Raw genomic sequence first — 27191 nt, forward strand, 5'->3', positions numbered from 1 at the left:
ATGTTTTACGTGTTTCAAATGATCCGAGCTGAATGTCAGCTATTATTAGTGACAAATTGCACATTACCAGTGAAAACCAAAACGCTCTTCTTTTTTCAGATAGTCAAGATCAAAACTTTGTCCCAAGGCCTTAAAAATGAATTCGGCCAAAAAAGTGTCAACACGTACCTAGTCAAACAATGCAGTGGATAAACGGCTTATGTGTGACTAACTGGTAATGGAATAATCGTACCAATCGGTGGCCAAAGGCAATGTCTTTTCTATTTCATAGTCAAATAATTACATATTCATAGAAGGAACATTAACACTTTCTTGGTTTCACTTACTGCTCCATCTGGTGGCCTAGCCATAAACAAACCAAGTCACCCAGTAGCCCTGGTAGTTGAACTTACAATCTTCTGGTTGAGAATCACTTGAGGTTATGGACTGCTCACAGGTTTATAAAAAACTCCATAGCAAAAATAATAAGGGCTCTAAATATTTACATCCATGGAAATATTGATACAAGGTCCTTTTAAAAATTGTGAACAGATTTAAATTTCTATGAGGCTCCTCTCATATTTTATTCTGGGACACATTTACATTCCTCAGTCACATTGCTTTGAGAATGCCGCATTTTCACTGGATGGGTGCTGTGCTCTCAAACTCAACTGACACTGCCCTATTGGGGATTCATCACCATCTCCAGTTAACCATCAGTGATAATGGAGCCTTCTTTACTTCTGTTCAACTGCTTACTGCCTAAATTGCACAGTATCTTCTGAAAGCTGCAAAAAAAAATTGCAATACAGGCCCATAGTCCAACTGTGTCTGATAATTCTAAACAATAAATATCGGTGGCAAACTGTATTATACAAAGGATTTCAAAGTCATCAGAAGATCTAAAGATTCAAACTGCAGCGCAAATAGGACAACTGAAAGACTGTCCTTCAACCAATCTAACTTTTCTTCATTCTCCATTGCAAGACAGTCTTTCCCACCACCCCCCCACCCCATACAATTAATTAAAAGTGCTAATGTTAATTTAAATGGTTGCTAATTACAGCCAGGAAACAAGAGGCTGACACCAAACACTATTCAATGACCATCATAATGAGCACTGCCTCTGAAGTTCATGAGTTTATTCTGCAAATGTCTTACACAAAGGTCTGTAACTTGGTGACAGAAACAAAGTGATTAATTACCTCCTGCTGGAACACTTAAATTATTCAGCACATATAACTGAACCATGCTTAAAAAAAACAACAGTTGCATCCTTCCTCACTCCATGCCTAAGCCGAGCTGTCAGTCCTCGTTTAAACCGCCGTTAACTGCTCAGATTTACAGCCTGAAATCCAACTTCTTGGCAGCAGGCTGTATAAATATATTCATAGCTGGATTAATTAAGTTAATTTTGAAAAGGTTTTATGATGGTCATGGCTATGAGGTGTGCAGGTAAAAGGTAGTGACTTTAAAAACAACCAGTTACTGCAAAATCTTCATCAAATCCTTCATTAAGATTGTGCAAAAATCAAACCTAATGAACAACAACTTGCATTTATAGAGTGCCTTTAACATAGTAAAACACATCCTAAGACATTTCATAAGAGCATAATCAGACAAAATAAATTGACACCAAGCCAAAGAAGCATTAGGACAGGTGACCAAAAGCTTGGTCAAAGAGGTAGGTTTTAAGGATCGTCTTAAAGGAGAAGAGAGAGAAGCGGAGAGGTTTTGGGAAGGCATTAAATTTAACAAAATTATTCCACTACCTTTGCAACACTTCAACTTCTAAAATCAGAAATGTGTACATTACTGACTTCTATAATTGCCCAAAAATTCAACATTGATTCCTGTTTTTCAACTTGAAGGCAAGCTGGAGAATTACTGTTTATCCTCAACAAATGCCTGTAGTGAAATTTTTGATAAATTTATGAATCCAACAATACCAATCATATGATCCTTACAAGTTAATGGTATTGGTCATACAACACTGAAACTCAAGTGCGTTTTTGAGAGCAAAGTAGGATGATTGTCCTGTAATTCCTGGTCCCTGTAGAGAAGTATCTGACTCCCACTTGGCACCTCCCCATATGGCACAATGAAAATCAGAGAAGAGAAATGAAAACCAACATCATGTTTCTGATTACCAAGTTGACTAAATCGGTTAGGAACATTTAACACACATCACTCAGCGAATGAAAAAGACCACTGGTAGTAGCCAGAGTACCATGAAGATTTTCAAGAAACGTTAAAATTATTGGATGATTTCCCTATACTTCATCTGCAAGCATGATGCAATCTGATGCAATCTAATGGTCCCATTACTGCTAATAGAAATGTATTTCCATTTTGACACTTTAAAAAAAATGCACAGCAGTTCTACTTCCCAGGGAAGTAGTTCTTTTACAAGCTGGGTTATTATTTTAGGAAATAAAGCATCAGTCAATGTCCTGGAAAACTCCACATGGTTTTAAATCTTATATGGCAATACTCAGAAAGAAAGCGTAAATATAGGCCCCTGTCCAAAGCAAACAAAACAGCCTCTCATTGCTAACCTGGCTGCTGACTTCATCTCCGATAGTGTCACATTATGTGTGCCCTTGAACATTCTTTTGCAAATAAGGATTTGGTTGTGCAGACACACTTAAAATGATGACAAACAAGATTGTCAAAAATACTATGTTTAAAATGACCAACTAAAACCTGTTCCAGCCCAGAAAAACTGACAGAGAACTATTAACTGCGTTTTTCTTAACAACAGGGAAACGTGTCTGTAAATGTTATTCCAGCGGGTGGTGGAGGGAAAAGGGGAGCCTGTTGCAGCTGTCACTCAAAATCCAACCTGCCACTGAGCCTTGTGGTTGTCTGGGATTCACTAAATGCTTGTATTTGTATGAATAAAAATGAGGGGATTTAGCAGCTCTGTTCCTCCACAAAGCTATCAAACTCTGACCTTTACAGAAAGAGAATGATTTTTTAAAAAGCACATCTCACAAGCAAAACCTATTGTTTTACAGTACCATTAAAGAAGAAACAGACTGCAATTACGGCAGGAAAAATCTGCTCAATAACTGACGAATACATTTCTCGGAGAAACACAATTTCAGCAGCTACTCAGCAAATCTCTGGAAAAACAAAACGCACCAAAACCCATGCCATTAGGGAATAAACCAGTTATCTTCCAACTTCAGTGATTTCTCCCCATCCCCCAAACAAGACAACCACAAGTGTTTCCTCAATTGCACGCAGACTTGCCAATTCCCTCACTGTATTGTCTTAGTAAAAAAATATATAGTCCCAGAAGTGCAGGAAATTATTTTCAGAATATAGACAGCACTTTCTTTCCCAGAACAATCCATCTCTCAACTCGACAGACTGTCTACTATATTTACCCAACCGAATTTGCAGATGATATACTTCCAGCTGTACAATACACACATGTTCCTGTCAATCACTTGTTAAAGAAGATGTAGAGAACTGTGTACTAGGAAATGAACTGGTGACTAAAATTCATCACGAGGCCACTTCTTCAAAATAATTAACTGAACTATAACAATCTGAATAGTGCGAGATTATGTATTCAGCAGCTGTAGTAACCTCATTTTTAAACATAATAAAAATGATAAACCTTCCCCAAGTAAAAAGTTTCAATCAACTGAAAGAAAAATGAATCATTGCTGCCAAAGGTGGCACTCATTATGAGTAGAATTTATAATCTAAATCTGTTCACATCAAATAATATGAATTAAGATGTTGAATGTGCCACGCAAAGACAAACTGAAGATTTTGAGCTGTTCTACTTAACTAGTTGACATTTTACGGTTCACAATAAAGCTAATCAACAAAACTGCACTTTCAATGTGTTGTATTTCCGAGATTTTTTTTGCAACAGGTAGCACATTTCTTCTAAACAATCAACCAAAAGGACACAACTCACAATACCATCTCTTATTTCTCACTTATAAAGCCAAGAATTATAAAGCCACACAAAGGTGATCCAGAAATGGCAACCTTCCGTCTCAAAAGACTGTGGTGGCAGCGCCAACTGTTCAGTTACTTTGTTGTGTGGTAACATACTGAGTGGCTGAAAAGTCCAATTCTCCAGCAACAGTCCTTACCACAGATGAAGCAAACTTAAATCACAGACTTCATTCCAGATGAAGAAAACCCAACAGTATTAACCATTGAGGCCTGTTGCGCATTCCTCTTTTTTCTCTTGTCTTCTCTTTCCTCTCTCTCAGCCACCTCTCTTCACCCTCCAGTGTAACCTCGTTCGTCACATCTTCCCAGCTTGCGGTATCAATGTTAAAAGCTTTCAAGTCCCCCTTTAAACCTGAGCCTAGGTCAGCCCAGTGGCTCCATTTATATACAAAGGCACAATTGCCCAATGTAAAACTTATTTTTTTAAGTCTGAAATTTGATTTTTTTTTTGGGTTAATTACACATCTTAAAACTTCAAATGGTTGAAAGGAGCTTAAAAAAAAAGGGTCAAAAATAAAAACCATCAGTTCTTGCCTTCCCCAACACTAATGAAAACATAACTTAATTTTTAGACACAGGTGGTCCTCAAAACCTATACGTAAAAAAAAAATGGATGCTGGACACAAAGTTTCCTATGCTTGTAACCATAATGTGGTCTTAGTCTAGTCTGGCATATTAGCATGAGTTGTATTTTGTAATGAAAATTTTAAATTGAGCCCTCAAAAACCTTATAAACTGTGTACTTTTCGAAATCATTCTGGTGTCATTATGCCACATCATTCTAAGTGGCTATTTGCTGAAGTTGTTTTAATAGGCTAAGTTTAGAAAAGTGATAGTCCTGAAATTACACCATAAGATACTGGCATATCAACACTCAGCAAATTTAGTGGCGTGTACTTGGGCCTTCTATGGAGACAAAGGCACATGTGTGGGGGAAATTACAGAGTTTAAAAAGCAGATAATGACTTGAAGCAATTCAAGTTTGTCAAGCACTTGTATTTCGTTTTCCCATCAGTAACGACACAGTCACTAGGCTTTTAAGAGGAAAGCTACGACTGCAGCCAAGTGTACACGGATTTCTATTGCCCCCCCTCCCCCCATTTTAAAAGTAAAGCAAAAAACTACAAAACAATACAGATATTCTGCATATGGCAGCATATCTTCAGTGTCAGAAACTAACATTATGCCAAAGAAATGTCGGATATCAAATAAGTGATGGTAATCGTTAAATGAGCATAAAACAAAAGAGAATCAGTTCAGAGTTGTGCACATGTGGCAGTTCTTCAGAATACTCAAGCACCAACAGGAGCTTGGTGTTGAATAAAACTGCATTGTCGGATGCTTGCCATATCACGGCCACAAGTGCTTGTCCATCTAATGCCTTTCCTGTGGAGCCAGCTATGTTGTATGTGGTGCAAAGCTATCCACAAAAGACAGAAAGCAATCCCTTGCATTCTACCACTGATCAGACTGTTTTTATTAATTAGCTGCATAACAATCTGTATTCTGCACCATCAAGAGATGGAATTTTAACTCTGCAATTTAATCCATCCATTAACTTAAGGAATACCCTACTTACACTGAATTAAAATCATATATGCTTCCTAATACGATTGTTTCAATTGATTTGAATGAACCTATAATCTCTTTCCCCTCCATAGTGATTCACTCAGTCATGATGAAATTCTTATTTCTGTTCATACAGTATTTCTCCTTTCTTTCATTAATGGGAAAAGTTAAGTCTGGGGATGGTGGAGGGGTGGTAAAATGTATTTCTAATACAAAGTACTCCCGCATTACACTGGATAAAGATAGACTTACCAAAATCTGGTTAAGTTTGATTGCTTTTTAAACATTCTTGCCTGCTGGAGGGCTTTCTTCCCCACCACCCTTCCCCATGAGGCAACTTCTTGATATCATTGACTAGGAGTCTGTATGTGCCCTCAAGCGCCTCCACTAGAAGCAATTGGACCCACAATTTATACCAGCCAAAGCGCAACTCAACCAGGGGAAGCCATGCTATCTGCTGAAGCTTCAGAGGACCCAGGCGACAGAATCGCCCTCTTGCCCCCACCCACCCACGGCTCCAGATTAGTTCTCAGGCCAGTTTAAAGTCAACAATCCCAAGGAGGAGAGCAGTGTAGAGCCCGGCAGACCAGCAAGAAAAAAATTACTTCTTTTAAAAACTTCAAATCATATTTCTCTAAGACTATCTTTAGCTAGTGAAAGCTGTCAGATTTGCTGATGACAAAGCCTTGGCAGCAAGTATTGTACCCTGAATGGACTACAGTTGTTGGTAAATAGCCTGAATGCAGCAACAATGGATTATGGAATGAAGATCAATCTGGGTAAGACCAAAGATATAAAGGTTTCTAGAAATGCAGGAGAAAGAGTGGGCATTTTAATAAACAAGGAACAGTTGGATCAGGGTATCGGATAAATATCTGGGGAGTATAATGACTGTGCCAAGGAGGTCACATCACATAAGAGACATGGTACTTCCTACTGGAAAGCCACCAAGACCTGAAGTCAACACAGTACTTTCATGACAGCAGTAACATTCTGAGTGCAGGGCAGGAAGAGAAGAATGAGAGCAACAGATTTTGTGACAACTGAAAACAAGGCAAAGCGCATCTACTTGATATGAAACAACATTGACACGACAAGTAGCCGGCAATCCAAAGGCTGGCAAAGATATGGATCATGAGGTCAGAGCCTGCTAAACATCAAAGTCCATGCATCTGAAGCGGCTGACCAGACACATTGAAGTACTAGTGTTAAGTACTTGAGACAAGGCCAATATCAAGGTGCCCAAGCTGAAAAACCAGATCGCATTTCACCCAAGCCCAGCAGTTCCAACATCTTAAAGCTGCTCAGTACGAACAAAATATCCTCAGAACTACAAAAGGTCATCGTGTATAACAACATGCAATCACCAGATGGACCCAAGGCAGCGTGCTCAATAATAGGAACTATTGAAGAACCTATTTTAACAGCGCTAAGATTGAAGTATATGCTGTGATCACTGAAATGCCATTGCACAGACAGTACCAAAAGGTACTAACAATTATGTGAACTCTGATGTGAAAGCATGAAGATTGGTTCTTTATGGTACTGAGCTAGGCCAACGCTCATGAAAGCAGTGAGTTTGTCCGCCACTTGGAGACTGCAGTCTCTATTGAAGTCACTGGAGTCAATCCAAGATCTACCTTATTCTGAAGAAACCAGAGATCTCAACAGAAGCACAGTGGATTATCACCAACTTATCTAGTTCTAGGTTTACTACATTGGGTGATGCCAAGCTCCAGAATCATTTCTCACCACTGGAGATAAACTCAGTAGAAATGTGAGGAACACAGGGCAATAGTTCATATAATGCTTTCAAAAGAATGACTGTCAATAGTCAAAAGTACCCTTGTATCTGAACATCACTTGAAATCCAGAGTCAACGTCCAATTCGACAAAAATCAAATCAGAAAAATAAAACCAAGCCTTTGACAAACAAAAAACATGGACACGCTTCGGTAACAGTATGTCAATGGGAAAGGAACTGAACAATACTCAGCAGGACAATCAGACGAACTGAATAACAGACAATGCCCTGTGACCAACGTCAAAAAAAGTCAGTCTCTCTCTTATATAGATATACATACACACAATCCTCCCTGGGCTATTTGTGGGTATTGTATCTCTTGCTCACATCAACACCAAAGAAACAAACCCCCTAAACCATTTTCATTGTTTCAAAATCTAAAATGAATCGAACAAGTATAGTCTAGACAACAAACATCTATTTTTAAACCCGGGTTTGTTTATCCAGCATGAACATTATAAAACTCTTATATGTGCACTATGCTACAGTAAGCATCTGTTCTGTGACTTGCAGCACTGAAGCACAGCGCTGTGCAGGTGGGTCAGGGATTATGGGCAGCACTTTGCACAGAGATACCACCAGGCAACACACAGGAGCAAACTGTGCACCACTGGAACACTGCTTAACATTTACACTGCCTCTCACTTCATTACAATTTTTGGTTAAATAATGAACAGACCATGTTACCACTTCCTGAGGGAATCTGAAAATTATAAATAAACTCTGAAACCCATAAAATGGGAAAAAGAGATAATATTGACAAATCTAAAGAACACTACTTCACAATGGATATTTCTACCACACCTGATCAAATATTTTAGTTCCGAGTCTCAGCACAGAAAGAAAAAAAGGCATTTCAAACCAAGTTGAAATTTATTACAATGCAGCTCACAGGATTAGAAGAATTTACTGAATATATTCGACTAACCTTAAAAAGGCTAACCTTCAAGAGAATATTAATTTCACTAACATGCTACAGAAATGTACACTACAAATCATGACATTTATTTGCTTTTTTAAAAAAAAACTTTCAAAATAAGATCACATATGTAACATAGGTGAAAATCCCGGCAAAAAATGTAAGCAAAGAATTCAGAACTCAGTGAAAATTTTCAATTTCTTCCCCGTCAACCTCTGTATTGTTAAAAATCTTATCTGTATGAATGTTTGTTCATGTGGTATAGTGCTTTCAACCAATCAGACCACAGAAGCAGAGACCCCTTCAACCAATTACATCTCAGAGCGTCAACCAGATCCCAGAGACCACTGTCCCTTTAAACAGATACCAGACCGCGCAACCAGGAACTACGTCAATCTCGGAAATATTTTTGATGTTTCAGTCACAAAAATGGCCAAATTACTTTCTAGCAAAAATAATTCTGTGGCATTAAACTGCCATGACAGTTCCTTGCCCACCTCACTAAATACCACTAAACAGAATTCATAACAGAATAATTTAAAAGAGAATCACAAACTTAGCCACCTGCCTTCCAATTGCACAAACTCTTCCCTCCCCCGCAATGCATGGCCTGATGTACCCAGCTAAGCCTGGACCCTTACTGCCCCTTCCCACACAGTACCAGTCTCGCCCATGGCTCTCTAATCTGGAGTCCAGCCTTGCAGAGCCAGGGTGTGAAGAATGCTTGTGCACCAGACTAAAGGTTTACTTAGGACCAGCCCAAGTGCTTCCGTTCCATATTCTTTCCTCCAGTGCTCCACACCCAGCCTCCAGCCTCTCTCTGCTCTCAGCCTCCCTCCCCCTTAGACAGATCTAGAGATGTACCCCAATTGAATTGTGCCAAAGGTTCAGCACAGCGCCTGTGTTTAAAAACACAAATAAATGATGCATAATCCTGAGGAGCGATTGAGTAAAATGGGCCTATATTCTCTGGAGTTTAGAAGAATGAGAGGTGATCTCATTGAAAAATGTAAGATTCTTAGAGGGCTTGACAGAGTCGATGATGAGAGGCTGTCCCCGGCTGCAGAGTCTAGAACTAGGGGGCATAGTCTCAGGATAAGGGGTCAGACATTTAGGACTGAGATGAGGAGGAATTTCTTCACTCAGAGGGTTGTAAATCTTTGGAATTCTTACCCCAGAGGGCTGAGGATGCTTAGTCGTTGAGTATATTCAAGGCTGAAATTGATCGTTTTTTGGACTCTGAGGGAATCAAGGGATATGGGGACCGGGCAGGAAAATGGACTTGAGGTCGAAGATCAGCCATGATCTTATTGGACAGCGGAACAGGCTCGAGGGGCCATATGGTCTACTCCTGCTCCTATTTCTTATGTTCTTATAATCAGGCCTTTAAGGGCGACGCCTTCTTTCCCCCGAGGGGATCAAGACAGCAAGGTAAACACCAATGCCGGCCAAAACACAGCTGATTTTTCACTGCAGCCTGCTTCCTCCCCTCTCAACGCAATCACTCCAGAAGAAAGGCAAGGAAGATGACACACAGTATTGAAGGATGGAGAAAGAAGAACAAACGAGGAAGGAGAATGGAAAGAAGACAAAAACATCAAGATGGGGATAAAGGAGGGAGAAGTCAAGAAATAAGAGGGAAAAGAGGAAGAAGGTAAAAAGGAAAATTTCTGTAATAGCAACTGGTGCGCTGCTGAATACGAGAGGGTAGTGACTTCCCAGACTTCTAAATCAACCCCCACCCACCAGGCCTCCTTCCTGCCACTGTTTGTGACCTATACTTTCCCTTCTAGTTTCCTGATCAGTCCTCTGCAAAAAAATAAGATTGTCTGTGGTGTGGGCTTCTCTGTTAGTACCATTAATATTATCCAGTGATTAATTGAGAGGTGGGGGTCCTTCTCTGTGGACATGACTGATTCTGAAATATTTTTCTTTCATTTTAATGGAACAATTACACAGCGCAGCTGAGAATTTTCAAAACTAAACCAAGAACAAGTGTTCCAATGTTCTACAGCTAAAGCTAACAGCTCACCCGTTTTGGACTACCAGTATTTCTCAGTATTGTACAAATTCTGCTCATAAGCATAATCCTCAGAACAGACTTGCTATAAAAAGCTGCAGGTTCAACAATACATTAAAGATTTTAGCATATTTTTCAGCCTCCATCTTTGAAGGAATTTTCTGCACCTGTTATTATAATACTGAAGTACTGGTGAGTTGGTAGCCCTAGATATAGAGCATTGAAAACTTCTCAGTAGTCACGTTCCTATTAAACTTGAAGATGTTGCCTTCTGCTATAGTACAGTTACACAGGGCTGATGGCCCTTGAGCACTGCATTGAATTGGTTATTCTTCATGTGTGTTGGCTATTCTATCATGGGGCCCACCACTGCGGAGCCAGATTCTGTCCTCACTTCATGCCTATACACACACTCGAACATATCATATCATACATACACTCTCTCTCTCTCTCTCTCTCTCTCACACATCAGGAACGGCACAGAGGCCAAATACAGCAACCCCAGCTAAGATAAGATACTGAACCTAGGATCTTCTAACCTTCATGGCTGTTAAAATCAGTAACATCTCAGCTAGCAGGAAGAGTCACCACTTTACTTTATTCAAGAGATTTGAATGGGTGCATAGATCTTTCCTTTTCTATTTCTATTTTTTCTAAGCTTTTCTATTAAAGTTGTACTCAAACCCCAACCTTTTTTATCTGTATATTTATGTTATTAAGACTATATAATTCAAAAATATATAAACAGATGTGTAACTTTACAATGAATGTGATGAATTCATTTTTTAAGCTGTACAGTAAACCATTCACCATTTATGTTTAGATTTGTCTTAAACAATGGACTAGAATTTGATTTCTGCAACTACATTTAAATCATGCACAGAAATGGAAATGTACTGAACAGGAAAGGATATGCAACACCTCAAGATGTAAAGTTTGATTGAGATGACCTTCTTTAAAATGTTTGATGCACAATACGCTCAGTCTAATAATTATCAATGAACTAGTGGGTACCTGTTATATTGTTCAACACTTCTTTGAGATGGTTGAAACTATTTAGAAGAGGGTCTTGCTCTTCATCCTGAAATAAAAACATATAAAGTATGAAAATACAGATTATAAACAATGACTCTGATTTAAGAAATATTTATTTCCTGTCAGGACACTATAATCAAAGGGGAGAATGTGCACTTTAGAACTGGAAGTACTTATTCATGTCCAGCACACTGCTTCATACTCTTCCCAATTCTTTGCTTGTATAAAGCACAGTAAATCCTAGTTATAACAAGGGTGAGTTATAACAGAGGCTTGATTGCTACCTACTGAGCTAATGAGTTTTCAAACTGGGAAGTCTGATTGTGAACCAAAGATGACATGTTACAAGATTGAAAGCCACAAACAGTACACCGTTTTGTGATACCAGCAAATTTCAAACTTGCTGCCACAAAGAAACTAAATCTATAATTTTTCCAAGGGAAATGGTTAATTGAGAGCAAGACTTTCTGACCATGTTAACTGGCAGTCAATGCAGGCATGACCATCGATGCTTCAGTCAGGCTGCTTTTTCAAAAACATGTTGCACTAGGAATTCCCAAAAACTTTGTAGCCTCTCTGAATGAGCTACCTCAGTCGGAACTGAACTTTCTGTTGTGAGCTCACATTCAAAATGAACTGCACTGAAATTGTCCACATTCATTTTTGTTGTATCCGCTTCAGTTTTGAGGCCATTCATAGGTCTGACTACAAAAGCAACAGAAGCATTCAATTGCAGATATTCTGTCGCAGTACCACTAACTACATTGGTAGAAGCAATGCCTCCTTTTGTTAGTTCCAATCAAAGAGAAGGAGGAACACACTTCAGAACCCTTTTCACAGCATGATGTCAAATTGTCATGAAGTGACCAGCTTAGCTACCAACACAAGTCAATCCTTGGATGGAGAAATCATACGCTGAAATTTCAGTTCCAGTAACAGTGGTCATACACCCTGGACACTGACTTCAGCCAAATCTTTCAGCACCATTATTACTACCACCATCATGGACATGTTGAACATTCCATGAATATGTGAGAAGCATTATACAAATGTAAGTTGTTGCCTCTGCGTGAATGGTGGTGACAGTATGCCAAGCTTCTGAAGAACTAACGGTGTGCATAATTGTAGTGCATCAAGCATATAAACCTAAGCAATCATGGTGTGTACTACAAGGTAATTGTAACCATTGTATTAGATTCCTTATAAGCACAGATGCAGGTTTTTCATTTAAAATCATCAAAACCGCATTCAAACCAAGGTCCTGAATATGAATGAGACAGCTCTGAAACACATCATCACCCACTTCCCTCCCAAAAAGTATTGTTAATATTTCAATGGCAGTTTTTTTTCTAGAGGTGGGAGAGCTGGAAGTTAACACCTTGACCGTTGATGACTGGAATTAAGTATGTGTAACTTAACTGATACTACTAAGGTCCATTCAGGGGTTTCTAAAGATAGAAAATAGCACATTAAACAGTGAATACTGTTTTTAAACAAAGATGTGGAAAAAACACTCGGGACTAAGTTACTATTGGACCGGGGAAAGAAAGGATCAGAGAAACACACACAGAGTGTAAACATGAGTTGTTATTTTTAAATCACTTTCATGAGCCATCAATGACTACAACTTCCACATTACGATCATGCCATCAGGGAAGGTGTTCCAACAATAGCTTAAAGTACCTCCCAAAAATGGTAGGTCCAACCAATGTCAAATTGGTCTACACATGATACAAACACCACGTGACAGTTTAAAAGGAAACAAAGCTGACTTGTCAAAAAACATCTGGAGCCCACCTGATGCTACAGTTAAGTAACAAGCACGCAGCAGATACATCACAGTACAACTACTATGACATACCTGATACGGCCTTGTTGTTTTGTTCTCCCCCAGTAACACAGTCTGCAGCAACAAAGGAAATAGAAAACAAAGCAGTAAAGAACAGAAGGAAGAGGCAAAGATGTCGGGTAAGAAAAGATGGCATCTTCCGATACGTTCTCATCATCTTCTGATACGTTTCATAACATGGCAAATAAATCCAAGTGGGCGCTCTGAAAATATATCAGCAGGATTTCTTGCGTTCTCTTACAATTTTCAAGAATTGTCACATCCAAAAAAAACTTGAGAGATAGACTCACTCCAACTAATGTGCAACTTCATGTTGAAAAACAAATCAGAGACCTAATTGTTAGAAACTAGCACCATCAACTCTAAACTTCCAAACTGTTTATGCCATCTAGTTAAAGTTTTTCTTTTAAAAAGCAGTCCAATAGGTCTCAGGTTCAATCACCAGTCTGTGCGGAGTTAGCTGATGTCACCCAGGGCAGTAACTGGGGCACTCCAATTGGCCTCAGTGCCTAGGCCAGGAAGGGGGTGAAAAAAAAAATCAGGCAGGATTCCGGATCCTGATTGGTATTCGGTGGTCCTTGCTGAAAAGTATTCTTGTGCAGACATCAGGCAAGAACAGGATTGGGCTTCTCAGAATTGACACTCACTATCTAGGCTCACATATGAAGAATAGCAATTTGGTCGTGGCACAGGAGGGACATGCACCAATGGAAACTAGCCGAGCAATGGTGAGCACCTTCATGGTGAGCAGAGAAAAGGTGAGAAAAATTCAAAATGTAATACTGATTAAAAAGGAAATATTTTAAAGGCAAACAGTAAAGGAATGAGGAATTAAAAATGCACGTTACTTATCAGTAAGAAAACTAAAAAAGTGAGCTACATGTAGCAGTTACGTCACTGTAAGATCCGACATCAAGCAAAAAAAAAGTTCCAACAGAGAAAGTTATGGATATTCCTGGGCAAAGTAGTTGAAATGTGATCAAAAGTCGACAAACATATAACGGTGACTGCATATGGAAATGTTTCAGTCCAAACTGTGCTGAAAGGTTTCCTCTTATGATTAAAATGAACAATTACCTATTCTGGCCTTCAAGAAGAAACCATTTGACAACCCCTTTATAAAATAAAAAGTTACTTTGTTATTTAAACTTATTTTTAATATACAAGGTCACCATCAACAAGCTTAAAAGGCACTGCTGGGTCCCCTGGCTTCTGTAAATACTTCAATTACATTTTTGTATTGTTAGATTTCTGGCTACTCTTTAAACCCCTAAGTGATCGTTGTGCTCTACTTGTTCTGTTATCTGCACTTGCAGAGTTGCAATGATTAAACCAGGGATTACACTAACTGAAGTAATATACTCCCTGAATTTAATGTTATCTCACACTACGCCACCACTCTTGCTTTGGACTATTGGATATTGAACAAAGATCAGATTTTACAAGTTAAAATAACCAACATTGATTTAAAATTGCATTGAAATATTAAGTAAATGCTAAACAGTACAATAGGATAAAATCCCCCCAAAAACATGATGGTTACTTATGCTTTATAACAAACATCCTTGGATGTAAACAAAAAGATTCTAAATGGCCAGGTCTGAAGGTTGTCTTTTCATTTCAGTTTCTGTAATAGTGTATCTTAACGTGATTTAGCCCGTCATGGATCCAACTTGAGATTACGTTTGACTCAGTCACCAAAATTTCTGAAAAACTTCTGAACTGATCCAAACTATGGTTTTACTCCAATAGGTGTAGGAATTCTCCATCTTTGTCTTTCCCTGGCCAAATCAAAGAATGACATACTTTCCAGCAAGCATAAGGGATGGCTTGTGATGAGTTCTCAAACAGATGAACACTATTACAGTGAAAGATTACAATTGTTATAAACAATATAAAAATATGAAAGGGGCAAACTTAGATAAAAATTCACAACTCCATCAGCAACATTCTTTTTGTCTCCAAAGATTCACTCGTATATGACCTATAAACAAGAAATTCAGAACAAAACAGCTACCAGCTAGTTCTAATAAAAGAACCTCCTGCTACTTACATCGATGCAGCCATTTGCAATTTAAATCAGTGAACCAAAGTGATCGGCTGCTTTAATAACAACCATGTTGTGACAGCCTCATTTATTTGCATTTCTTCACACTTTTTTTTTTAAAAAGTGTCCTGTGAAATGCATCACAGACAATGATAGATAGACAACTGCTCCTTATGTTCCTCTGTAGCCAGCCTCAAGGAAACTAACTTGATTGAATTTTTTGAGCAAGGAACAAGGAGGGTCATTGAGGGTAACACATTTGATGTAGTGTACATGGATTTTAGCAAGGCTTTTGACAAGGTCCCACATGGCAGAATGGTCAAAAAAGTAAAAGCCATTGGATCCAAGGGAAAGCGGCTCGTTGGATCCAAAATTGGCTCAGCGGCAGGAAGCAAAGGGTAATGGTTGAATGGTGCTTTTGCGACTGGAAGGCCGTTTCCAGTGGGGTCCCTTCCTTTTGTGGTATATAGTAATGATTTGGACTTAACATGAGGGGCTTGATCAAGAAGTTTGCAAATGATACAAAAATTGGCCGTGTGGTTGAAAGTGAGGAGGAAAGCTGTAGACTGTAGGAAGATATCAATGGACTGGTCAGGTGGGCAGAAAAGTGGTAAATGGAATTCAATCCAGAGAAGTGTGAGGTAATACATTTGGGGACAGCAAACAAGGCAAGGGAGTACACAATAAATGGGAGAATACTGAGAGGTGCAGAGGAACAAAGGGACCTTGGAGTGCATGTCCACAGATCTCTGAAGGTAGCACGACAGGTAGATAAGGTGGTTAAAAAGGCATAGGGGATACTTTCCTTTATTTGCTGAGGCATAGAATATAAGAGCAGGGAAGTTATGCTAGATCTGTATAAAACATGGGTTAGGCCACAGCTTGAGTACTATGTACAGTTCTGATCACCACATTACAGGAAAGATGTGATTGCACTAGAGAGAGTACAAAGGAGATTTACGAGGCTGGAGAATTTTAGCTATGAGAAAAGATTAGATAGGCTGGGGTCGTTTTCTTTGGAACAAAGGAGGCTGAGGAGAGATTTAATTGAGGTATATAAAATTATGACAGGACTAGAGAGGGTGGATAGGGAGGACCTCTTTCCATTAGCAGAGGTGTCAGTGACCAGAGGGCATAAATTTAAAGTAATTGGTAGAAGGATTAGACAGGAACGGAGGAGAATTTTTTTCACCCAGAGGGTTGTGGGGGTCTGGAACTCGTTGCCTGAAAGGGTGGTAGAGGCAGAAATCGTCAACTTATTTCAAAAGTACTTGGATGTGCACTTGAAGTGCTGTAACCTACAGGGCTACGGACCAAGTGCTGGCAAATGGGATTAAGCTGGATAGCTCTTTCTCGGCCGGCGCGGACATGATGGGCCGAATGGCCTCCTTCTGTGCCGTAACTTTCTATGATTCTATGAAATGAGCATAACTTATCTGGGACAATTTGCCTCCTAATAATGTTCCCGGCCTCCTCTTGGCACCATCCAGTGCCAGTATTGCCAAGGTTACGAAGTCCCCACGTGGTAAACTAGCAGTGCAAACCCACATCTCACGACTTCACAGCAATGTGACATACAAGTGAAGAGACCTGCACATCAGAAAAGTGGATTTTTCTGAACACACCCTTCTAAAGAATTATTGCCCAACCTAAAGTAATTCAGGAAGTTTTATCAGAAAATGAATAAAGCATTTTGGTTACTGAATTGGCAACTACATACCAGAGTCCACACCCAAAGACTTTCCTCCCTCACCCAGGTGAACTGCCTTGCACAAAAATTACTTGGGACACCAGTAAGGGCACCACGATTGACTTCAGCACCCTGAGCTAGAGAGAAGAAACAGAACTCAGCGATGCTGAGAAAGTCGTGGATAGCACGTTCAGTGAGTTGGTCACACCGCAGATAAAAATTACTGAGGGAGATAGTGAATGGGTGACCAACAGACAGAGGAAGAGTAGGAAGGCAGTGCAGGGGTCCCCTGCGGTCATCTCCCTCCAAAACAGGTATACCGTTTTGGATACTGTTGGGGGAGATGGCTCACCAGGGGAAGGTGGCAGTGGCCAGGTTCATGGCACCGTGGCTGGCTCTGCTGCACAGGAGGGCAGGAAAAAGAGTGGCAGAGCTATAGTGATAGGGGACTCGATTGTAAGGGGAATAGACAGGCGTTTCTGCGGACGCAACCGAGACTCCAGGATGGTATGTTGCCTCCCTGGTGCAAGGGTCAAGGATGTCTCGGAGCGGCTGCAGGACATTCTGGAGGGGGAGGGTGAACAGCCAGTTGTCGTGGTGCATAGAGGCACCAACGATATAGGTAAAAAACAGGATGAGGTCCTACAAGCTGAATTTAGGGAGTTAGGAGTTAAACTAAAGAGTAGGACCTCAAAGGTAGTAATCTCAGGATTGCTACCAGTGCCACGGGCAAGTCAGAGTAGGAATGACAGGATAGCTAAGATGAATACGTGGCTTGAGAGATGGTGCAAGAGGGAGGGATTCAAATTCCTGGGCCATTGGAACCGGTTCTGGGGGAGGTGGGACCAGTACAAATTGGACAGTCTGCATCTGGGCAGGACTGGAACCAATGTCCGAGGGGGAGTGTTTGCCAGTGCTGTTGGGGAGGGTTTAAACTAATGTGGCAGGGGGATGGGAACCGATGCAGGAAGTCAGTGGGAAATAAAATGGTGACAGAAACAAAAGGCAGTAAGGGAGAGTGTACAGAACATGACCGGACAGATGGTCTGAGAAAGCAGGGCAAAGACCAAGGGAAGTCTAGATTAAACTGCATTTATTTCAATGCAAGAAGTCTGATGGGCAAGGCAGATGAACTCAGGGCATGGATGGGTACATGGGACTGGGATGTTATAGCTATTACTGAAACATGGATAAGGGAGGGGCAGGACTGGCAGCTCAATGTTCCAGGGTACAGATGCTATAGGAAAGATAGAGCAGGAGGTAAGAGAGGAGGGGGAGTTGCGTTCTTGATTAGGGAGAACATCACGGCAGTAGTGAGAGGGGATATATCTGAGGGTTCGCCCACTGAGTCTATATGGGTAGAACTGAAAAATAAGAAGGGAGAGATCACTTTGATAGGATTGTACTACAGACCCCCAAATAGTCAACGGGAAATTGAGGAGCAAATATGTAAGGAGATTACAGACTGCTGCAAGAAAAATAGGGTGGTAATAGTAGGGGACTTTAACTTTCCCAACATTGACTGGGACAGCCATAGCATTAGGGGCTTGGATGGAGAGAAATTTGTTGAGTGTATTCAGGAGGAATTTCTCATTCAGTATGTGGATGGCCCGACTAGAGAGGGGGCAAAACTTGACCTCCTCTTGGGAAATAAGGAAGGGCAGGTGACAGAAGTGTTGGTGAGGGATCACTTTGGGACAAGTGATCATAATTCCATTAGTTTTAAGATAGCTATGGAGAAGGATAGGTCTGGCCCAAAAGTTAAAATTCTAAATTGGGGAAAGGCCAATTTTGATGGTATTAGACAGGAACTTTCAGAAGTTGATTGGGAGAGTCTGTTGGCAGGCAAAGGGACGTCTGGTAAGTGGGAGGCTTTCAAAAGTGTGTTAACCAGGGTTCAGGGTAAGCACATTCCTTATAAAGTGAAGGGCAAGGCTGGTAGAAGTAGGGAACCTTGGATGACTCGGGAGATTGAGCAACTAGTCAAAAAGAAGAAGGAGGCATATGACATGCATAGGCAGCTGGGATCAAGTGGATCCCTTGAAGAGTATAGAGATTGCCGGAGTAGAGTTAAGAGAGAAATCAGGAGGGCAAAAAGGGGATATGAGATTGCTTTGGCAGATCAGGCAAAGGTGAATCCAAAGAGCTTCTACAAATACATAAAGGGCAAAAGGGTAACTAGGGAGAGAGTAGGGCCTCTTAAGGATCAACAAGGTCATCTATGTGCGGAACCACAAGAAATGGGTGAGATCCTGAATGAATATTTCACATCGGTATTTACGGTTGAGAAAGGCATGGATGTTAGGGAACTTGGGGAAATAAATAGTGATGTCTTGAGGAGTGTACATATTACAGAGAGGGAGGTGCTGGAAGTCTTAACGCGCATCAAGGTAGATAAATCTCCGGGACCTGATGAAATGTATCCCAGGACGTTATGGGAGGTTAGGGAGGAAATTGCGGGTCCCCTAGCAGAGATATTTGAATCATCCACCGCTACAGGTGAGGTGCCTGAAGATTGGAGGGTAGCAAATGTCGTGCCTTTGTTTAAGAAGGGCGGCAGGGAAAAGCCTGGGAACTACAGACCAGTGAGCCTGACATCTGTAGTGGGTAAGTTGTTAGAGGGTATTCTGAGGGACAGGATATACAGGCATTTGGAGAGGTAGGGACTAATTAGGAACAGTCAGCATGGTTTTGTGAGAGGAAAATCATGTCTCACGAATTTGATTGAGTTTTTTGAAGGGGTAACCAAGAAGATAGATGAGGGCTGTGCAGTAGACGTGGTCTACATGGACTTCAGCAAAGCATTTGACAAGGTACCGCATGGTAGGTTGTTACATAAGGTTAAATCTCACGGGATCCAAGGTGAGGTAGCCAATTGGATACAAAATTGGCTTGACGACAGAAGACAGAGGGTGGTTGTAGAGGGTTGTTTTTCAAACTGGATGCCTGTGTCCAGCGGTGTGCCTCAGGGATCGGTGCTGGGTCCGCTGTTATTTGTTATTTATATTAATGATTTGGATGAGAATTTAGGAGGCATGGTTAGTAAGTTTGCAGATGACACCAAGATTGGTGGCATTGTGGACAGTGAAGAAGGTTATCTGGGATTGCAACGGGATCTTGATCAATTGGGCCAGTGGGCCGATGAATGGCAGATGGAGTTTAATTTAGATAAATGTGAGGTGATGCATTTTGGTAGATCGAATCGGGCCAGGACCTACTCTATTAATGGTAGGGTGTTGGGGAGAGTTATAGAACAAAGAGATCTAGGAGTACAGATTCATAGCTCCTTGAAAGTGGAGTCACAGGTGGATAGGGTGGTGAAGAAGGCATTCGGCATGCTTGGTTTCATTGGTCAGAACATTGAATGCAGGAGTTGGGATGTCTTGTTGAAGTTGTACAGGGCATTGGTGAAGCCACACTTGGAGTACTGTGTACAGTTCTGGTCACCCTATTATAGAAAGGATATTATTAAACTAGAAAGAGTGCAGAAAAGATTTACTTGGATGCTACCGGGACTTGATGGTTTGACTTACAGGGAGAGGTTAGACAGACTGGGACTTTTTTCCCTGGAGAGTAGGAGGTTAAGGGGTGATCTTATAGAAGTCTATAAAATAATGAGGGGCATAGATAAGGTCGATAGTCAAAATCTTTTCCCAAAGGTAGGGGAGTCTATAACGAGGGGGCATAGATTTAAGGTGAGAGGGGAGAGATACAAAAGGGTCCAGAGGGGCAATTTTTTCACTCAAAGGGTGGTGAGTGTCTGGAACGAGCTGCCAGAGGCAGTAGTAGAGGCGGGTACAATTTTGTCTTTTAAAAAGCATTTGGACAGTTACATGGGTAAGATGGGTATAGAGGGATATGGGCCAAGTGCAGGCAATTGGGACTAGCTTAGTGGTATAAACTGGGCGACATGGACATGTTGGGCCGAAGGGCCTGTTTCCATGTTGTAACTTCTATGATTCTATGATTCTATGAACTGCTTCTATCCAACTGCTTCTGCTGGCAGATGTGCACGTGAATATCCGGTGAAGTCAGGCTCAGGTGCAGCTAATGATGCCCCACATGGTAAACATGAAGAATGGTCAGTCCAGTGAAGTATCCAGGGAAGGCCAGCATCTGTGCAACCACCTCCCAGTAGGAGTCGGTATCGTGCGGAGAGAAATGGAAAATTGGGGGGGATGGGGGAGGTGGAATTCGAACTGGTTTATCTGGTTGACCACTTTGGTGAAGCTCTGTTCTTTAAAGTGTTGAATAAACAAGTTGCTGCTCACAGCTGGACAATGTTGTTACAGTACATGAATTCTTCTCTTCACTGCTCTCCAGCCTAGATTCATAGTATACGACCATTAAGAAAAAATATAAATAAATAAATGGAACAAAAAAGTAACTTAAAATTGCCATGCAGATTTGAAATCTCAAGTCAGAACATGTGAATCCAAATGGACAACTAGTTTTTGGGTTCTAGATTAACAGTTTATGAACATAATGCATCAGCATAATGCTTGAGAGAAGAGGTCTAACATTCCTTGGTTACACCCAAAAAATTCAGCCCTATGCTAGTGAATGATAAAATAATTTACCTACTACAAGCAATCAGCCTGGACCCAATATGGTGGTTCCTGGGCCTGTCCACAGTGATCTTATGGACTTCAACACAAGAAATCTCCTGGCCTTTTGACTTCTCAAAGCTTACAGACTAATTCCACTCACCCCACTGATATGGCAGCAGGTGGAGCTTTGGGCTCAATGTCAATTTTAACACTGGGCAAAATAGCCCAGTCTGAGAAAAATATGTCCATAAAGACTAAATCATGAAGCAGTTTGTAAAATCTGGTTCCCGCTCTCCTCCTACTGCCAGTGGCAGGGTAGCGTGACAGTAATACTCACTACATGGTTTAAGAACCACACAAGGAAAGCGACGCTTCTTATATAAATGCGCAAAGTTATGACACAACTAACACCCAGACACTGACTAGCAGATAAGTGCAGCTCACGCATCACAACACTGCTACCAATCCCCATAATCAGACTCCAGGATCACCCACAGTCACACTATACCATGTATTCTGTGTACTATATTAATGCAATCTATCAGAATTTGTTGTGACCAAGGAATTGTAACAGCAAAAAGAAAAACTTCCAAAGGAAAGCTCACCAAAGGAGTATGCGTGGTCCATCTTGAATTTCGCTTTATGGCACCAACGACGCTATTTATTTCACCTTGCACAATATAAATGCTTTTATCTACCATGGTGAAAAATCTGCAGAGGGAAAAAATGGCGATTATAACTTGGTAGGAATTGCCAAGTGAAGCTTTTATTTAACTGCATACATATACCAAATTATTTTTTATACTGGAAACATAAGCTCACTCTCCATTTCCAGTCATAGCCACACAACTAACGATGAAAAAGCCACGGTATTGCTACATTCCCAAAGGTAAAAAGGAATAATCTTTACATGTTACTTCAAACTTTATCGATATCCTCCAATATCATTACGCCCAGTAGTATAAATTCAATGAGAGCTTCCTTTGGCTGTGCCCTTGAGTTGGGAAGTGCCAGACATGGGTGCAGATTAGGAAGGGTCCAGATTAATCTCCGGTTTCTGCTGCAATAGTTGATCTCGACCATGTCAGCAGTAATTTGTGTCGGCACTCCTGGGCTAAGCAGGGGGGAAAAGAATTGCCAGTGTTACTGATTATCCAGCGACCCGTGTGGAAAAGGGCATATTTTGTATCACTGAAAAACGGTTTCAGCCTCAGGATGCAAGAATTGCAGTTAACAGCAGCAAAACCAGCTCCAGATCAGGACTTAGGTTCAGGTGACACTACCTTAAAGAGTGCAACCACAACCTGGGTAAAACTTTAAAAGTTAAAATTATGAGTAGTTGCAGTGTAATTGTGATATTATCCATTCCACATTATACAGTATTGGTTCCTTGGCTTTGTTGTTTGTGAGTTTAATTATATGTAAAACTATTTTAAAATATTCACACCTCAAAATTAATCTAATTTTAAATCAACCCCATACAAGAAATTTACTGAAAACTAAATACTCACAAACATTTAGAGTGCAGTAAACCCCTTTGGAAAATCCACTGCAAAGATCAATGCTTAGTAGGTTTCCAAAAGTGTTGGCACTAATACCATCTGTCCACAACAATGGACAGTCTTGAAAATTTAATACACAGTATTCTTTCCCACAGTAATACATTCTAAGACCTCAAGCAAGCTTATCTTTTTTAAATAATCAATGGAAATTAGTACACCTCTGTTCGATCAATTATGATTGTTCAAGTTTGGCATCTATGAATGGAGAATACACAAAGTAAATCTCGCTGTTTAACAAATAGCAGATGACGCAAAAACTACTGGATTAACAGGAATACCAATCACCAGCACCACTCAACCTCCTAAAACTGCAGTCAGTTGTAATTGTCACCAATTCTGGACCGGTATAATTTGCAAATTCCACCAGTTTCAATGATCCAATCTATCCTGCAATACTGCTGGAATAATTCCTCCCCCAAATTAAGAGTTATCATTAACCCAATTATTACTTGAATATACTGATGGAAGTTAAATGGAAGCCACTGCGGGTCCAAGTTAAGCAAACAAAAACTGTGAAACTCCTCTCAAAATCTGGTTTGCCAGGTGTTATATATCAAACAGAATGTCATTAATTTGAACTTTAAAAAAAAATCAGAAGGGAGTTGACTTCAGTTATTAATATTCACTTCCCACCTAACATTAACAGAACAGTAAAAGCAAGGTCCATGTATAAGTTTCCACCAACTCTTTTCATTAGGGGTGCAGGGGGGGGAAAGAGAACAGTTCTCAGGCTCTTTGTGGGTCATATGAGCAGCTATTGGGCGAGCGGTTGCCTTGCTTACATGGATTTGATTCAGTGCTGTACTGAGGGAGTGCTGCATTGGCAGAGGTGCCACCTTCCAGATGAGACACTGAACCAAAGCACCGCCTTGCCTATTCAGGTTGACATAAAAGATCGCACGGCACTATTCGAAGAGCAAGGGAGGTCTCCCAGAATCCTGGACAACAGTTATCGTTTGTCTGACTCAATGGTGAGAGAACTACTACTGAGCTAAGGCTGACATCTTTTGGAAAGGTCCCGACTTGGACATATACCGCCATTCCTTTATAGTCGCTGGAACTGCCTCCCTAACAGCATTGTAGGAGTATCTTCATCAAATGGACTGCTGCGGTTCAAGAAAACACTGATTATAAAACACTGGTTTGACCACAGCTAGAGTACTGTGTCCAGTTCTGAGCACCGCACTTCAGTGAAGGCCTTGGAGAGGGAGCAGAAGAGATTGACTAGAATGATTCCAGGGATGAGGGATTTTAGTTACATGGATATACTGGAGATGCTGGGTTGTTCTCCTTGGAACAGAGAAGGTTGAGAGGAGATTTGATAGAGGTATTCAAAATCATGAAGAGTCTGGACAGAATAGATAGAGAGAAACTGTTCCCATTGGCGGAAGGGTCAAGAACCAGAGGACACAGATTTAAAGTGATTGGCAAAAGAACCAAAGGTGACATGAGGAAAACCTTTTTTACACAGCGAGTGGTTAGGATCTGGAATGCACTGCCAGGACGGGTGGTGGAGGCAGATTCAATCATGGCTTTGAAAAGGGAACTGGATAAGTACTTTAAAGGAAAACATCTGTAGGGCTACGGGGATAGGGCAGGGGAGTGGGACTAGCTGGATTGCTCTTGCATAGAGCAGGCACGGACTTGATGGGCCAAATGGCCTCCTTCCGTGCTGTAACTTTTCTATGATTCTATGAACACCCCAAATCAAATTAACTGATCATTTACGTCATTGCTATTGGTGGAAGCTTGCTATCAGAAAACTGCCTGCCAAGTTAGCCTACATAACAACAGTGACGACACCTCAAAAGCAATTAATTGTCTATGAAGTTCTTATGAAATCCTCAGGACGTGACAGGCGCTATATATGCAACTTCCTTCTTCCAGAGATTTTATAGCAAACACATTAAGCTTAGGGAAAGAAGGTCTTTTAGATAATTGGATATTAGTGGAGAGAATTTATGTTGCCTTAAAAAGAATGCAATAAAAATGTTGAGATTTGTGTTTGATCTGCTATTGCAGAGGCCTTATTGATCATTTATTGATTACATCTCTGAGAGGTGCTTTGGGGCATTTTTCTACATTAAAGGTGCTTTACAAATGCAAGTTGTTGTCGCATGCTTTCCATAAGCAGTTTTTGTTTTCAGTTTGTGTAATGTTACTCGTTTGCTGTAAGTATGCCATTAAAAAAGATAGTGGTATTTGTGTAATTACCAACTACACAATGCCTACGTCTTGAAGCCTCATGTCAGTATCATTTTGATTATACTCTCACCTACATTCTGTTAATTCTACAGGCATTATGGCAACAAAAGTAACAAATGGCTATTATTTGTAAACAAGTGATAGATTGTATAATATAAACAATAAATGTTTGGCTATGTTTTAAGCAGTAAATCAATCTCAAGATTCTACTAACCTTCAGTCACTTCCGCTACTTTCTCATGTTTTGACGCCATGTGTACCACTAAGTTGAATTGCCTTATCGTTAATTTTAAGTCGACTATAACAATATGTACATTTCTATTGTCATTCCTACATGGACTTGTCAAGTTAGTACTTTTGAAAGCTTACTGTTTAGAACAAGTGTTTGAGATGAAATTATTGATGCTAAGTCTTCATGTATAAATTAAGGCATCCCAAAATATACATTCTCTAAAAATACTCAATGTACAGTAACTTTGAGTAAATATCTTCTCTTTTCAAGATTTCAAGCTCCTGGAGATCTGCTGTTTTAGACTTGCCATCTTTCCAGGAAGTCTGGCAGTACAGGTTACAGGTGCAGTCCTGTGTGTGCCTGAGCAGCACTCTTGACATCACTTGGACTTGCTGGTCAAGCCTGAGGCCAGGGGCCAGTCTGCAGCTGCTCAACAGAGAGAAGTCACCTTCAGATTTCAAGCATATTTGGTCTTTCAGTAAATGCATGGTGAAGGTTGAGGTAACGAGCAGAACAAATGAATGGTGCAGTAACAAAACTTCTATCAGGTTAAAAAGTAATTACTGTGAATTACAATAGGGCTGTTCCAACTTGATATGGTGGCCGAGGTGGCTGTAGGCATGACCTCCAACAGTGGGGTGGATGGAGAGGAAGATACGAAAAAGGCCAAAGACACAATGGACAGGTTTGGAGGGTCAGAGGAGGTTGCAGAGATGGAGAGGGGCGAGACTATGATGGGGTTTAAACGTAATGAGAATTTCAAAATTGGGGGCATTGAGGGACTGGGAAGCAATGTAGGTCAGAGGGCAAGGGTGATGGGTGAGTGGAATTTGGTGCTGTATAGGGTACAGGCAGCAGAGTTTTGGATAAGCTGAGGTTTATGGAGGGTAAATAACGAGCACCCAGCCAGGAGAACATTGGAATAGCAGCATCTGAAAGTGACAAAGGCACGAATAAGGGTTTCAGTAGCAAATAGGCTGAGGAAGGAGCAGAGGCAGCAATGTTGTGGAAGTGGAGGTAGTCTATCTTCTAGATGGAAAGGAGATGGGGTCAGAAGCTTAGCTGAGGGTCAAACAGGATGCCAGCTTTGCCATCAATCTGGTTGAGCCAGAGACAATGGCTGGGAGGGGAATGGAATCAGTGGCAAGGGTATGGGGTTTGTAACAGGGGTAGAAGACAATGACTTTAGTCTTCCCAATGTTTAATTGGAGGAAATTGTGGCTATTCCAAGACTGGCTTTTGGACATGCAGTCTGACAGCATCAGGGCAGGGGGGTGGGGAGCGTTTGAGAGAGATGGTGGAGAAATAGAGCTGAGTGCTGTCAGCGTATGTGTGAAAGCTGACCTCGTGTGTATGGATGATGTCGCCATGCCAAGAGGCAGCATGTAGATAAGGAAGAGAAAGGGGCCAAGATCCTAGGGGCATTCTGGAAGTTACAGTATGGGGCAGGAAGAGAAGCCATTGCTAGAGATCTGCTGGTCCCAATCAGGTAGGTAATAGCAGAACCAAGCAAGATCGGTCCCACCAAACTGGATAACAAACGAGAGGTATTGGAGGAGGATGGTGTATCTGGCCATGTGACAGGCTGCAAAGAAAGGAAGAACTCACATTTTCACCTTTCACGACCTCAGGACATCACATGGCACTTTACAGTCAAAGTACTTTTGAAGTGTATTCATTGTTGTAGGAAACACAGCAGCCAATTTGCACACTGCAAGATCCCACAAACAGCAGTGTGATAAAAAC

The 27191-nt window shown here is 40.9% G+C and overlaps 1 protein-coding gene across 3 annotated transcripts in view; it reads right to left on the minus strand.

Annotated features, from left to right (window-relative positions):
• gbf1 (golgi brefeldin A resistant guanine nucleotide exchange factor 1) overlaps positions 1 to 27191 on the minus strand; it is a 186558-nt gene that overhangs the window by 158388 nt on the left and 979 nt on the right. For all 3 annotated transcript variants that reach the window (XM_067972404.1, XM_067972405.1, XM_067972403.1), the window contains exons 2-3: positions 22052 to 22157; positions 11290 to 11356 (exon numbers count right to left, since the gene is read on the minus strand). In XM_067972404.1, coding sequence (XP_067828505.1) covers positions 11290 to 11356; positions 22052 to 22147 — 163 coding nt within the window. In that variant the 5' untranslated portion in view covers positions 22148 to 22157. The remainder of the gene's footprint in view (positions 1 to 11289; positions 11357 to 22051; positions 22158 to 27191) is intronic.

This window comes from Heptranchias perlo, chromosome 36, assembly GCF_035084215.1.
Source record: "Heptranchias perlo isolate sHepPer1 chromosome 36, sHepPer1.hap1, whole genome shotgun sequence".
Taxonomy (NCBI): Eukaryota; Metazoa; Chordata; class Chondrichthyes; order Hexanchiformes; family Hexanchidae; genus Heptranchias; species Heptranchias perlo.